The 14289-nt window shown below is 44.0% G+C and overlaps 1 protein-coding gene across 4 annotated transcripts; it reads left to right on the top strand.

The window, feature by feature from the left end:
* Positions 1–5369: 5369 nt before the first annotated feature.
* On the top strand, positions 5370–13291 carry LOC125512357 (Cyclophilin-like peptidyl-prolyl cis-trans isomerase family protein). 4 transcript variants are annotated; one of them, XM_048677452.2, is made up of 14 exons: positions 5370–5526; positions 6432–6553; positions 6692–6746; positions 7081–7169; positions 7714–7738; positions 8152–8190; positions 8448–8565; positions 9695–9861; positions 10019–10367; positions 10437–10549; positions 11022–11220; positions 11304–12104; positions 12217–12294; positions 12743–13291. In XM_048677452.2, the coding sequence occupies exons 2-14, from the start codon at positions 6461–6463 to the stop codon at positions 13077–13079; spliced, it is 2463 nt and encodes an 820-aa protein (XP_048533409.1). In that variant the 5' UTR covers positions 5370–5526; positions 6432–6460; the 3' UTR covers positions 13080–13291. The 4 variants fall into 4 exon arrangements, with proteins under 4 accessions (XP_048533409.1, XP_087383683.1, XP_048533406.1 ...); XM_087527557.1 differs by having other exon boundaries at positions 12740–13291; XM_048677449.2 differs by having other exon boundaries at positions 12734–13291.
* The last annotated feature ends 998 nt before the right edge of the window (positions 13292–14289 follow it).

Here is a 14289-nt window from a genome sequence, read left to right as displayed (position 1 = left end):
TTGTTATCCTCGATGGCAACAATACAATACGTGCCTTGCGGCCCCTACTGTCACTGGGAAAGGACACCGCAAGATTGAACGCAAAGCTAAGCACTTTTCCCATTGCAAGAAAGATTAATCTAGTAGGCCAAACCAAACTGATAATTCGAAGAGACTTGCAAAGATAACCAATCATACATAAAAGAATTCAGAGAAGATTCAAATATTGTTCATAGATAAACTTGATCATAAACCCACAATTCATCGGTCTCAACAAACACACCGCAAAAAGAAGATTACATCGAATAGATCTCCACAAGAGAGGGGGAGAACATTGTATTGAGATCCAAAAAGAGAGAAGAAGCCATCTAGCTAATAACTATGGACCCGAAGGTCTGAGGTAAACTACTCACACTTCATCGGAGAGGCTATGGTGTTGATGTAGAAGCCCTTCGTGATGGATGCCCCCTCCGACGGAGCTCCGGAACAGGCCCCAAGATGGGATCTCGTAGATACATGAAGTTACGGCAGTGGAATTAGGGTTTTGGCTCCGTATTTGATCGTTTGGGGGTACTTAGGTATATATATAGGAGGAAGGAGTACGTCGGTGGAGCAACAGGGGGCCCACGAGGGTGGAGGCGCGCCCCCTACCTCGTGGCCTCCTCCTTTGTTTCTTGACGTGGGGTCCAGGTCTCCTAGACCATGTTCGGTGAGAAAATCACGTTCCCGAAGGTTTCATTCCGTTTGGACTCCGTTTGATATTCCTTTTCTTTGAAACCCTAAAATAGGCAAAAACAGTAATTCTGGGCTGGGCCTCCGGTTAATAGATTAGTCCCAAAAATAATATAAAAGTGGATAATAAAGCCCAATAATATCCAATACAATAGATAATATAGCATGGAGCAATCAAAAATTATAGATACGTTGGAGACGTATCAGTGGCCGAGCGCCGAGAGACGGGAGGATCGCCGGTGGACCGAGCGGCGATAGCAGGTGCGCCGGCGGCCGAACGACGAGAGCTGGGTGGTCGAATGTGGTGACGTGGTGCGGTGGGCGAGTGTCGTGACGACATAAGTGCGGCGGGACGAACTCAAATCGACGGCTCCTCGGCGGCGCGGCCGGGTGGTTAGACTAGTGACGGCTGCGGTGGAGGAGGTAGCAGGGTCGTCGGAGTCGGCCATGGCCAGGGCGGTGGTTGGCGGGTGGCAGGCGGACAAACAAATTTTTTTAAGCAATTGGGCAGTTGACGCGCGGCCGTCAGTTTTACATCTCTTGTAGGTGAAAATGTATATTTGCATCGTGAGGTGTTAAATTTTTTCATCTATATAATAAGTTTTTAAACCTCAAAGATCAAAAGCTCAATTATCTCTCACTAATAATAAAACACGGATTGAGTCTGTCGGGTTCACTATCGTGACATTTTTATGAAAAGGTCCCTATATTTTTTATATTCAACCCGCAGTTCTCATTGTAAGTCAGTCCGAACCAGTATCGACGTGAGAAAAGAAAAAAAATTAGCCCAGCCACCCGCACGACCATGCCCCCTCGATCCCATCTCGACCTCCTGCCTCGCCTCACCGCGCGCCGCCACCTCCTGCCCCGCACCGCGCCGCGCCGCCGACCCCCACCCTCCCGCCGCAGCTGTCCGAGTTGGAATGGATCCGCGGCGAGAGGCAGGTTCCGGCAGCGAAGGGCTGGATTCGATCGATGGGACAACCTGCAGGTGAGCGGCGGCGGCGGGGCTGAATCCGGTCGATGGGGTCTACCTGCCGGATGAGTTTGGCAGCCCGGCAGCAGCAGCGCTCCGTCCAAACCTCGCGCTGGACCGGCAGCAGCACCGCTCCTTCCATCCTCACCCCGTGCTGGACCGACGCAACACGGATGAATTCAACCTCCTGCTTAGCCACGAAGGGCTCCCACCCCAGGACACAAATCGTCCCCATCGTGAATATGTTCTAATATGTATGCTCAAGTTTGTCTTCTTGATTTCCCCCTGAAATCAGAACGCAGGTGGTAATTGTAGTTAGTACTAATTTCTAGGGTTGCGGTGATTCAGTTGTTCTAGCAGGCCCCTGTTTTCAGCTCAATATAATGGTTAGTTTATGAATGGAATGATTTTCATATTAACAGTTCTGTGTCTCCGATTCTCGAGATACTTTTTTAGTTTCAATGACGCCAACAAACTGAGCATGGAAAGACATACTCATCTTAACTGAGGATGCCTGACTCTCGTACCATTCCGAATTTGTACACCAGCTGTTGATATGGGTGTTGAAAAATGGTCAATTAAGACCTTCATTTTTGGTGATTGATTATGGAACAATATGGACGGCGGCGAAGCTGCAACTCGGGTGGCGCCATGGCTCCCTGTGCAGAGCAAATGAGATGAAGGGGAGATCAGGGAGGAGTGAAGGAAAAAGAAGGCGGCGGGGACGGCCTTGCTCGCCGGAGAGCTCAACTGGCAGCGACGAACTCCAAGGCGCATGTTCTGGCGACAGAGGGCTGGATCCGGTCGATGGGAAGACCTGTAGGCGAGCGGCAGCAACGGTTTGGGACGACCGCGAAGCTGCAACTCAGGAGCGCCATGGCTCCCTAAGCAGAGAGAACTAGATGAGAGGGAGGTCAGGGAGGAGCAGCAGGACAAGTGAAGGAAAAGAAAGTGGTGGAGAAGGCGACGAACTCCAAGGTGGCGGCGCTCGCTATAGCAGGAGGAGGGTCGGGCGCACCGATATGATAGTTGTGGTTGGTGGGAACTGGCTGCGGGCATGGGAACCGTGGATCAATCCCCACGTACACAGGTGCAATACATTTTTTCGTATGCCTCTTGTAGGTTTCGTTTTGAGCTGATGGGTGCGAGATGTGGCATCACTTCTCGGCTCTACAAAATTCATGGCTGAAGTGCGTGTCCCGGGGTCACAGTCTCCATCACTTCTTCAGTTCCTGGCTTCCTGCTTGTTTCAATAACAAAAAGATTCAGCGAGGAAGACCACTAACAGAATTGGATGTTGTATGCACCTTCATCTTGCAGTCCAATTACTTGGACTGTTTGCGACTGAGCTTTAAAAAAAGAGTATGGAGTCCAGTGTTTTGGAGCAATCACCCGCGTCACCAATCATCTCAACATTATCTCGAGTCTCTGAATGTTTTGAATCGATGGTTCCTGAGTTAGATAATCGGACAAATAGTGATCCGTTGCCAGCACCTCGGTCACCAACCAGCTCAAAATTATCTCCGAATGATGAATTTGCCCCTGAGTGAAGGAAATATTTCACTAGATGATATCTTAGGGAACTACATAGGTTTCGACAATACTAATGCTTTGCTTTCTGTACAAGATCTCAGTTAAAAGAATATATATACTGCTTCTGATGCTTACATAACATACCAAAAATCTGTTAAATGTTGGTAATTACCTTTGAGAGAGATACTGTGGCTTTAAGTTATTTTTCTATTTAAATTCACAGAGGCAAAGCTAAAACTTTCTTTGATCCATGGTACTGTTGCTATGCCAAGATTTGATGATAATTCTTATTCTTGGATGTTGAACCTGCCACCGGATCTGGCCTCCCTAACTCTGACGTGCTGATTGCTGTTATGTGTTGGCTTGATCTAGCTTTAATTAGATAAAAAAAGATAACCACGTAATATATACTATATTTTTTTGTGAGGAATAGCCACACAATATTTTGTTCCAAATATTGACCATCTCACGCCGGCAGAGTGGTGCTTTCGGTCGTGCGTGTATCTATGCATAACTCTAGTTTTAGTAAATGGAAAACGTTTAGAAACACCCGGATGATTTCTGAAAAAATCAGCCGGGTCTCCCGCACGCCACGTGTCATGGGGCCACGCACGACGCCACACACCCACGCTGCCTCCCTTCTTTCTTTCTTTTTTTAGTCGCTGCCTACCTTATCTCTTTCCCTACCCGAGCCAGATCCCTTTCTACTTCGTCTTCTACCTCCATCTTCACTCTTCGCCCGTCCCTCATCGGCCCGACTCTCGCTGGAGCAGCCTGCGGGGTGGCTTTTGCAGCACCCGGCGGCGAGCTCACACTCCACGCACTCACGCTCCTCCGACCTGCCACATTCCAGCAGCCAGCGACGGCGTCGACCTGCGGCTCCCCGCGCCACCTTGCTGCCGGTGTTGTAAAGTGCAGTGATGATGCATTGCCAGAGCTGCGGTGGGAGCGTCCGGTGTTGCGTAGAGGGCCGATGCAGCGGCCTTCCAGAGCCGCGATTGAGCATCGCTCGGGCCTCCCGAGGCTGCAATGGAGCGTCGCCGTCGCTGCGACGGCGCCCGCGGCGAGAGGCCGACGTGGGTGCTGCAATTCCGGCGATGTTGCCTTGAAGCTATTGGAAGCACCACCGGAGCTGCAATGGAGCAACGCCGGGCCGCCGGAAGCATAGTCGATGCTGCAATGAAGCTTCGCCGGAGTTGCAATGGAGCTTCACCGGACGCCGTCGGTGCTGCATTGGAGCTCCGCTGGGGCTGCAATGGGGCTTCGCCGGGACGCCGTCGGTGCTGCGTTGGAGCTTCATCAAGGCTGCAATGGTGTTGCGTTGAAGCTGACGCACAATAGCTGTTGTCGTGGTGTTGCTGTGATCCAACGTCGGTCAGCGCACTGATCGGACGGCCGGCTAGGCGGATGATTTCTTAGGGAAATCATCCGGCTGATTTGTAGCAGCCGCCTTAGTAAATTGATCCCAAATTGAACATACCCTAGACGACTTTAAAAGAAATCCTATCAAGTAAAGGAAATGCATACTTCAAATCAAAAGGATGGTAAGCAAAGGCCAGAGCTTTACGGGTGCTTATAAGCTTTGATCAGGAAAAAATATTAGTACATCTTGCCGGTACATGTTAATTATTCTCATGCTCATAATTTTATTTTAAAAAAATTAACCATGATTTAACAGAACTTTCTTTCAGCACATACCCACACTTGTCGAACATGTATCAAACACAAACCATCAGACTCAAGCAATTTCATAAAAGATGCCTATTTTAGTGAAGGTAGTGCATGCTCAAACTTTTATTTCTTAAAGATAAACCAAACAATATATTACATATCTATATGTATTCTCAGGTTTGTCAATCTCAATATCAAAACCACAAAAGTGCACACGTTGTTACAAAAATAAGAATAAAAAACGTACTTAACAAAAATGTAACCTTATTTCTGACGTTTGCCAAAATTAAATATAAGAAGTGTTATGTATGTTTCAAAATTTTCGTCCGTTGCAATGCACGGACATTTGTACTACTAGTTCTTTCTCACGCGTCGTGAGGATAGCAAATACGGAGTATCATCGTGGCGTCGACCCCGCAGCAGGGCAAAATCGTACTTTAGCCCCGCGAAACGCAGGGGTAGGTTAATACTGGGCCGCTGCTCCCCTTCCGCCCCCCTCCTATCCCCACCTCACTCCGCTTGTGCGGCCGCGTGGTGCTGCTGCTGCGGAGTTGCGGCCGCGCTCCCCCGTCCCTCCCCCCGCAGAGCCTTCGCTTCGGTACGATCGAAGCTCCGGCAGCCCGAATCTCCTTACGGTTCGTGCCCCTCCCCTGCCCCCCGCCTCCTCCTCATTTGGTCTGGACGTTCCGCCGCGCGCCGGATCGCGCGCCGCGCCGCGCTTGCGGATTTAGGGCCGTTTCACGTTTCGATCTGCGTGGTCCATCGAGTGTCTCGTGCTGGTCAAGTTGCGCTGATTGAGTTGGGTCTTTGGGTTTGAGACGCGGTAGGGTTTTGGCGGGTTTTAGGGTTGCGTGGGCGTGCATGCCTCCTGATCTGGGTGAGGGGGAGCTTTGGATTCGTGTAATGAGCTGTGTTAGTAGGCTAAACTGCCAAAGGGCGCTTAGATCTCTGCTGGGGCGCTTCGATGGCTTTTGCATGATTAAACATGGCCGTCTAGCCTCCTGATCGATTTTATCTTCGTGGAAAAGACTTGTTGGAAGCTAGCTCACTTGTTGTGGTTGTGTGCTATATGATTGGTTCCCAGGCAAAGACATGGGCGCATGGCGTTTCTTGATGGTTGATTTGGACAATCATTTTGTTTTCTCTATCCTAGCTGCTTGTTTCTTGCTCTTTTGAACGGTAAAATCTGGCTTTCATGTTAAAAAACTAGATGCTTGGTTAGTAGGGATGGAGCAACTCAGTTAGAGAATGCTATGGAACCAATGCCATTTATATCTTGCGCAAGTAGTAGGCAGACGGAGGTCCTGGAAACCTATTGGATAATACATGCAGCTTCAAGCTTATGTCTTATTATGGAATGATGTCAATTAAAATAGCAGACGCTCGCCTGCTCTCAAATTATGGTTTACTTACTTGGTTGTGTGCATCTGCATGACTGATTGACTGCATGTAGAATCAGATGGTGATGGGTGCAAAATAGTTTACACGTCCCTATTTTTGTCTGCACCATTATATATATGGCTCTTCATTTTACTCACAGCTTGAAGCATCTGTGCTGGCTCCTTGACTATGACCATCGAGAAGATGGGTAGAAAGAAGAATCCAATTGTCTTTCTGGATGTATCGATAGGTGATGGGCCTGACGAAAGAATGATATTTGAGGTACACTTTCTTTTCCTTATAACTTTACATGCGAGTTTGGGTGGTATATATGAGATCAGCAACTCTAGCTGTGCCCTCAGATTTATCAAGTCTGATGATATAGTATATGTATTGATGAAAAATTCATTTTCCTCGCAGCTGTTTGCTAATGTTGCTCCCCTTACAGCAGAGAACTTCAGAGCATTATGCACAGGTAATGCTCCTTAAACATATTTAGGTGAATAGATACAAGTGCCATCCGTGCCCAAGTTACTTGTGACTGTGAAAAATTAGCTGCAGTTTTGGTTTAGAAGGTTTATTGTGAACTTCGAACACTAGTAGGTAAATAGAATGCCAAATTGCCAATATTTGCAGATTTGCTTGTTGAAACCATGTGTTGGCATAGTGGTTAAGGCATGCCTTTTGTTGTCCTAGGGCCCACATGTTCAACAGGTTGATTTTATGGATTAGCTTCATTTCTTGAGAAGTTCATCCTCTCCCTTGTTCCTGGTACTGTAGCTCTTGCTAATTGAGGTTCTGTGCTCCAGGTGAGATGGGAATTGGACAATCAACTAAGAAGCCATTATATTACAAGGGATCAACATTCCACCGTGTCATCAAGGGGTTCATGGCACAAGTAAGTTCTTCTCTCTCTCTAGTATAATTTTATGCAGTAAATGGTTTTGCATTTGATCATCTATAATGTTTTCTCTTAGGTTAGCTTTATCTTTTCTGTTTTTAGTCAATTTCCTGTTTCCCTCTCCATGATGTAGGATGCAGGGCAGATGATCTCGACTGCTTTTCTTATCATATACTCCCTCCTTCCCAAAATGTAAGGCACGTTTGACTTTGCGCGGTTTTTGATGCACGACTTTGACCATTAATATATACCAAAATACATGGATTGAACATGTATAAATGGTATCCTCGTATCTGTCTTCCAAAACAATTTTATTTCATATGTACTTATACTTAATTTTGTAAACATTGAATAAGTAAAAATCATAGTCAAAGTTATATGCGATGAAGACCAGAAAAAGTCAAGCGCGCCTTATATTTTGGGAATGAGGGAGTAGTATTTAAAGTTGTACATATTTCTGTGTTATCTACATTGTCAAAAAAGAAGAGGGAAATTTGATTGCTGTGTTACCACATTGCTAATTCTCACTTGCTTTTTCCAGGGTGGCGACTTCTCAAATGGAGACGGTGAGTTATACTATTTGTTCTTTCTTGTCTTACATTTTGTTTGACCTATTTGTTCTTTCTTCTCTTACATTATGCACAAGACCCTACCATCATATGACCTTTTTCTTCTCCTGTATCTTCCATTGAAATAAAAAAATGTGTTTCTGTGTCGGTACTTATACAGAGCATATGTATGCAAGTATGCACAAGATGGTTGAGAGATGCTAGTTTTGATAAAACTGTTATTTGATTAACTTGAATGAATCAACTTTAGTTCACTTTTAGAAATATACTTGGATAAGAACTTGATGCAGGGAAAGAGTTTCATAACAGTTCACTTCTGTGACATAAACCTCTTTTTATTCTTCCATACACATAGTAGTACCCCTGCCTGTTGCTTCATATTTTCTTATTTGTGGAAGTCATGTTTCCAGGAAATGGTGGAGAAAGTATATACGGCGAACAATTTGAAGGTATTAAGCTCTGAAGCTTAGTATGGAACCTATTCATTTAAAGTCTAATGTGCATATGTTCCATATATAATGTATTTATATAATTTGTAATTTTTTCAGAAGGTTGGTTATGCAGTTTAATGTTGCTAGTTGTAGACACACCTAAAATAACTTACCAACACATTTTCTCCCGTCATTCCAATCCTCCAAATATATCACTCATCCTGTTGTGATGGTAATCAATGTATTCTAATGACAATTTATTATTTGCATTTCAGATGAAAATTTTGTGCTACGCCATGATGACCGGGGTCTCTTGTCAATGGCAAATGCTGGACGTAATACCAATGGCTCCCAGTTCTTCATTACGTTCAAGCCTAATTCTCATCTTGACAGGTTTGTTTGGATGTGTTTCATTTGAATTGTCATGTAGGTTTCAGACTTGCACAACATACGATCATAAGATTTCGGCAACCCCGTGCCTGAGGTACCGTTATCAACAAGAGATGCGAAAATAAATGTTGTCTACCCAATCGCTCATGCAATTTGGTGTCAAAATTGATAAGATATGCTCTTCCATATTTTGATGTGCCTTACTATAGGCATTTAACTGTCATTCAGTCGACAGATTTTGTTTTCAATGCTAAACAAACTTCTGATTGAAATGTCCAATTGCATATAAAATCAGGAATAAAACCATTGCAGTCTTTCATGTGATGTTCCTAGAGGAGCACATCATTTACTTAATTTATCTATTTTGTTAGGTAAGAGTTGCCTGGCATTACTTTCTTTGTGTTGCTTGTTGGGTGCACTTGTATTTAAGTTACTGCCTGATTCAAATCTTTCCAGTATCACTTCTTGTTGAGGAGTATTTCTTAAATATAGTTTCATTGTACGATCTGTGTAATCGTTTTCCGTTTCCAACTTATGGGTGTTCTGATGCCATCCGTACTGGGAGATCTTGTTGATATACACATTGAGCCCTTGAAACTTTGAATAGTAAAAAAAATCATGGATGTGACTACAAAAATTGTGAAAAAATATGATGAATGTGTGACACTCAGAAAAGAGATCAAGCTTAAGTCTTGTTTTTGTACTATATAAGTATTTGATCTTGTTTTGGCAAAACCTTTCGCATGACCACATGTTCTAACATGTTGCATATGCATTAAAATATTTGTTTTTCTATTAAAATTAAGTATTAATGGGTTAAGACCGCATCCTCAATTACTTTACATAAATCCGTTGTGTGCAATTGTGGAATGAATGTAGTTGCTTAGTTACCTCCCTGTTGATGTGAATGTGGATGCTCTCTAGTTTCTGGGTTACAAAGTTGAATCCCAGGTATGGACGTATGGTACTTTTTAGGCTTCAAATATGGAGAATTACAAGTCACAGTGTACATATACTTTCCAAGTATCAAATATGGCAGGATTACAAGTTACAGCATATGTAGCAGGTTAACTATGGCATGATCCCCATATTTTCGTATGCTTAAGAGTTCTACTATTTTCTTACCTTGCAGGAAGAACACTGTTTTTGGCAAGCTTATTCTTGGAAATGATGTGCTGAAGAGGATTGAGCATGTTGATGTGGATGGTTCTACTAATAAGCCTATCGTTCCAGTAAGAATAGTGGATTGTGGGGAGCTTGTTGATGGTAAAGGCCGGGGATCTTTCTCAACTGAAAATGGTACTGCTCAAATCAATGATAGCAATTTTCAAATGGACTGGAGATTCTCAAATCAACTGCAATTTTCAAATTTTAACAACATACGTAGCAAGCGTGATCTAAGCATCTAATAATTCTTGATCTTTTTACCATCTTTTCTGTGCTACTATATCCACAGATAAAAAGAAAGTTAAGTCAAAGTTGTCCATTGATTCATCTGAAGACGAAGGTAATGAAGAAAAACACAAGGGCCGTCGCAAGAAATCTTTGAAGAGGAGAAAGAAGAAGAGAAGATACTCTTCTTCAGAATCAGAAACCTCATCTGAGTCTGAGTCGTCAGATTCTGAGAGTGAATCAGATTACTCCAGCGAGTCGTCTGACATCAGCAGCTCAAGTGATGACAAGCGGAGACGAAGGAAGAGACACTCCAAGAAGGATAAACGCAAGCATGGGAAAAGAAGGCGAGATCGCAGGCGCGAGAAAAGACGTAGAAAGCGTGACAGGAAATCAAAGCAGAAGTCAAAAAGGTTTGTTCACATTCCCAAATTGAACATTTCAGTCTGTTTGCTGACATATAACATAAGTTCAATTACCAGGATGGTAGAGAGTGACAGTGAAACTGGAAATGCGAGTGATGGCAGCTCTGAGGATGCCAGAAGAAAGCGGCAACGCCATGGAAGGAAATCTAAGGCCACATCTCAAATTTCTGGTAATTTCCTTTTGTGGCTGATGGATGTGCTGTACATATCTATGCATATTTGTGTTGCTTCATTTCATTTGGTGTAAGCTGGAGTAGATGTTATTAAATTGTACTAATTTCTTTCTTGGGCCATCAGCCCATGACCCATGTACATCAAAATACTGAAAACACATTATGCACCATCTCAAATCCCTAAGCATACAAAAGAGCTGCATACTGTGCCATTTAAGCCCCACAACCACAAGTGATGTGGGAGTTAGATCATGTTAGGTAGTGGTATTCAGCTACATAATAGTTATTGTTAGTCTCTGCACTCAGGCATCATTTATTACTGTCTGCATCATCGAATATGCTTGAAAGCTGGAAAATCAAGTAGTTGCATGCTTGTATTTTGCGCGATATGAAACCATTGGGGTACTTTGGTGGCATTCATGCAATTACAACCTGTCAACTACTCACTGCCTTACAATTTTCTTGCCAGCTGAAGATCACACAGCAGTAGCTGCTCTGAAGGATGCCACTTCAACTCAGGAAAAGATTGGAACACCAAGGAGTCTGGCACAAGAAGACAAATCTCCACTGGAGAATGGCGAGATGCGCACAAATGGTGTTACTGACTCCAAATCTGAAAGGAAGGCCGGTATCATGCCTGTTCTAACTGGCAACCGAAGCAAATCTAGGTTCCCTATACTTCTTCACACATCAATCATTATTTGTGCTTACTGCATCTGCAAGCAGTGTTTCATCTTACATTGATAAGCAGGAGCCAGAGCACGAGTGCTAATCACTCCATGAGCAAGAGCATGAGTGTAAGTCCCAGAAGCCCAATCAAAAGGTCAAACGTCAGCCTGGAGAGATTGGTAAGCCCGAGTCCTGTTCATCAGCGTAGTAGAAGTCCTGTCCATGCTTCCAAACAAAAAGAAAGCAGGAGCCCACCCGGACAGAGGAATATGAGCATGAGTCCTCATCGAAGAAGCCCCAGCAAGAGCCCACCTGGAAGGGCAAGCAGAAGTCCTGTTGTCCGCAGGAACAGGAGTCCTGTTGAAGTTCGGACAAGAAGCATTAGCAGGAGCTCAGCTAGGTCCTTGCAGCGAAGAAGTCCAAGTAGGAGCCCGGAAAGAACCCATGTGCGAAAAAGTGTCAGTCCAAGCCCCACACCTATGGAGAAGGGAAAAAGCATTAGCCGAACTTCTGCAAGATCTCCACTCCACAAGGGTTTTAGCCGGAGCCCTGATATGCCTCCCAGAAAGACTACAAGCAGAAGCCCTCAAAGGAATGCTCATAGAAACTTTAGCAGGAGCCCTGTGGGATCTTCTAGAAGAAGCTTGACCCCTGTACGAGGTGGTCGATCTCGCAGGAACGCCAGCAGAAGTCCTAGCCCACCTCGCAGGGCAGTATCACCACCCAATCACGGTAGGAGCCCATCTAGGAGTGTCTCTCCCGATGGATCAAAACGCATAAGAAGAGGGAGGGGCTTTACTCAACGTTACTCATTTGCCAGACAGTATCGTTCACCTTCTGTTGATCGTTCTCACCGCTATGGTGGAAGAGGTGATCGTGACAGGTAACTTATTTAACTTTATTTTCTTCCATTCTGGAGAAATTACTGTAATATCTCTGTAGATATCAGTTACCAAGATACTCTTGAAGAAGTTACTGTTATATCTCTTCTGCAGGTATATCAGTCACAGGGGCACTCGTTATCGATCACCTCCAAGACGATACAGAAGCCCACCAAGAAGAGCATCACCAAGGTATACTGTATTAACTATTTAGAATGATTGCACGTACAACAATTGGACATATGACTATTCCGAATGATTGCACATACAACAATTGGACATGATTTTGTCATGATATTTTTATCTTATAAACAATTAGGAAAAGGACATCTAACTTTGTTATCTCTTAATCTTCCAATTCCGACCCCACACAAATGATGTAATTGAACGTTCAGTTTCTGCATTATTACAGACTTGTAAGGAAATTTGTCGCAGTGTATCAACTATTGTGTTATCGGATAAAGAACATCATGTTGTGCTTGCATCTTCTTGACACAGATTTTGTTGATTATTGTGTTGTGTGGTGATGAACATCTTTCAACCAATTATACTGCAAGTTTATAGCACATATGTATAGCCTAGTCTAGTGGAAGGTTAAATTTCATATTTCTCTTGTTTTTCCGCTGTGGAGGTCTAGCAGGTACAGAAGGAGGAGCCGAAGCGTGTCACGCAGCCCACCAGCTTATCGAGACCGTGCAAGGGGAGGTGGCTACAGCAGGAGTCCAGTACGTAGTCGTTCGCCTCCTGCTGGGAAACCAAGTTCCCGAGGTGATCGTGCACGGTCGCTCTCCAGGAGCAGGAGCCTGTCTGGGTCAAGATCAAGGTCCCCACCACCTGTGCAGGATTGCTCCCCCCTTGCCTCCCCATTTCCAAAACATGCAAGTAACGACAGGTCCCGGTCTATGTCGGTGAGTCCTGAAGGGAAGAAGGGTTTGGTTTCCTATGGAGATGGCTCCCCTGATTCTGCTGGGAAGTAGGGGAAAAAGAAAGAAGGCATTCACTAGCTGTTTCCCCTGCTGTTGTTCAGCTCTGTTAAAATGTTACATATGTGATTCGAGATGATTTTGAATTTGGTTGAATTATCTTTGGACAACTATAATCTGAGGTTAGTCTATGGTTTTGTTAATTGCATGCCAACATTTTCTTGTATCAATCCTTGTTAATGGTGCGAATCATGGTTTTTATCAAAGCTGCTACATGTAGTAATCCTACACTTTTGACAAATATGGACACCGAGTCCCTTATGATCCAGCCTGAGTTATCTTTGGTCTCATTAACGATCTTGAGGTTTAGTATGTAGCACGTCCGTATGCTATATATGAGCTGTTCCTATTTGTCACATACTACAAATATCACTGATGGTTTTAGGCTGCGTTCCCATTTTGGAGTACATGTTTGGCGCTAGTTATCAGCTTCCGATAGATGCTTACAACTGCATGTCCACCCAATTTTGGGTATAATATTACTCCATCCCAAATAAGTGTTTTAAGTTTATTTCAACTTTGTACTAAAATTAGTATAAATTTGAGACACTTATTTTGAGACGGAGGAAGTACAAGTTAATTGTTTCATTGTAGTTCAGATATCTTAAACTGAGCCTCTCATCGTTGCCATTGAATGATTTTAAAAGGTTCAGTGTCATTGGGTTTTCCAACACGCAATTGTCGTGGTATATTGGTATCCAGTTGCATGCATCTGGTCCACTATTTCTTGATTGTTTAAGACGATACTTTGTTAAAATGATACACTAGCTTTCTTTTTTGACATTTGATCCCTCTATTCATTCGTAAGAATCATAGCATCGTTTACAACCATGTGATCACATCCTTTGGTACAGAGCCCATCCAGAAATTATGAGGAGAAAATTTAGCAATCCTAACAGTTCATGTGTGACCTGTTGAAGATGGGGCTTGCAACAGAAGAAGAGTTACCCTCTTGAAGTGCACTTCTGCATCCAACCGTTCGAGCAAGATTCAACCTGAACCTCACTGCTATGGCTTCAGCCGTAAAAGCATCATAACATATGTCCATTTTCTCATTTGCTGCAGCAATAAATTTCCCATTGTGGTCCGTATAGTTCTAATTGTGTCTTCCAGTGAATCAATATCAAACCGAACATCAACGTTCAATTTGACGTACCAGTTCCTTGGTTTTGCCCAATCAATCTGATCGACAAGGACGAAATTA

Source organism: Triticum urartu, chromosome 6A (assembly GCF_056163025.1).
Source record: "Triticum urartu cultivar PI428250 chromosome 6A, HENAU_Tu73, whole genome shotgun sequence".
NCBI classification, from domain to species: domain Eukaryota; kingdom Viridiplantae; phylum Streptophyta; class Magnoliopsida; order Poales; family Poaceae; genus Triticum; species Triticum urartu.
This window is presented reverse-complemented; position numbering and strand designations above follow the sequence as displayed.